Source organism: Phaethon lepturus, unplaced genomic scaffold (genome assembly GCF_000687285.1).
Source record: "Phaethon lepturus isolate BGI_N335 unplaced genomic scaffold, ASM68728v1 scaffold247, whole genome shotgun sequence".
Taxonomy (NCBI): domain Eukaryota; kingdom Metazoa; phylum Chordata; class Aves; order Phaethontiformes; family Phaethontidae; genus Phaethon; species Phaethon lepturus.
The window spans coordinates 16162-17418 of record NW_010551027.1 but is presented as its reverse complement, the minus strand read 5'-3'; the positions used below and the strand labels follow the sequence as shown (position 1 = coordinate 17418).

At 35.9% G+C, this 1257-nt stretch overlaps 1 protein-coding gene across 1 annotated transcript in view; it reads left to right on the top strand.

The window, feature by feature from the left end:
- The window catches only part of LOC104623584 (1-phosphatidylinositol 4,5-bisphosphate phosphodiesterase beta-1-like), a gene marked incomplete at its 3' end in the record, with an annotated part of 21125 nt that extends 20566 nt beyond the window's left edge, over positions 1 to 559 (top strand). The window contains exon 7 of the mRNA XM_010290720.1: positions 393 to 559. Within this exon, the coding sequence (XP_010289022.1) occupies positions 393 to 559 (167 nt within the window). The remainder of the gene's footprint in view (positions 1 to 392) is intronic.
- Positions 560 to 1257: the final 698 nt, after the last annotated feature.

Below are 1257 nucleotides of genomic sequence, written 5' to 3'. Positions count from 1 at the left end.
GGAATGCCAGCAGTGTTTGTGGCAAGCTCAGGACTGAATTCCACATCGTTTTCTCTTTTACTTTTTTAATTGCTTAGTTCCAGGAATTCAGAGGAATGAAAAGCTTTTAACATTGCTCTAAGTCTTCCCATTGATGTCAGTAATGCTGAACACTTAAAAAAAAAATCTTACTCCTAGATGTTTGATGAAGAATATTTGTCATTACATTCTGGCAAAGTAAATTAGTCCGGATACAAAGTGGGACAATGTTTTTGTTATACAATAGTTTGAATCTTGTTTTGGTTTTCTTGGGAAATTACGGACCATTGAAGATGATCTCAAGGAAATTTATTCCTTTTTGTGAGTTTTTTGTGTATTTTAATAGCTTTGCTGTTGCTTTAATTTTTCTCTAGTGGTGCCAAGAGCAAGCCATACCTTACTGTTGATCAGATGACGGAATTTATAAATTTGAAGCAACGTGATCCACGATTAAATGAAATCCTTTATCCACCATTAAAACAAGAACAAGTTCAACAACTGATTGAGAAGTATGAACCCAACAGTAACCTAGCAAAGAAAGGTCAGTGTTTTTTACATTCTCACTGTGTTCAGTTTCTGATTTGAAACAATGACTCCGTTATCCTACGGTGCATGCTAATGCAAAATTTGGTTCAGAATCAAATTGCATTTCCAGCTCTCTCCTTTTGGATCGTACAAGCCTGTGAGACATCACGTGGTTCATTCTTAAATGTATTTGGTTGGGCTCAATTTAGGAAGGATGGGGCTGGTTTCAGTATTCAGTTTTCAGTATGTGTAATTGATAGTTTAGAACAGTTGCTTTGGTATGCAAACTTCAGCAGAAAACTTACTATCACAATGACTATTTACCGGCATCTGAAATGTAAAATTTAAAGAAACAATTGGTAGCATTGAAACTAAAATGATGATAATTCTGTCATTTAATAATAGTAATAAGTCCAGCCCTCTGCTTTCTGATGAGGTGGTACACAAAGTAAGATGTGAGAGTAGCTGAGTGCGTTTCGTGCTATAATCACAGAAAATTCCCTTTAGGAAATCTCAAGTGCTGTCAGGGCTTAACTGGGCATTTCGCCAAAACCGGCAAGAGAACTTCTGCTCAAATCTCTGCAGATTTTTGCTACCAACACAAGTCTTAAAATAGCATTGAATTTGTGTTTGCATCCTGTTTTATTCCAATCCACATATCCTAATGATTACCCCAGCTTTTAATGTGTTTATAACTTAGAAATTTTAGGGGCA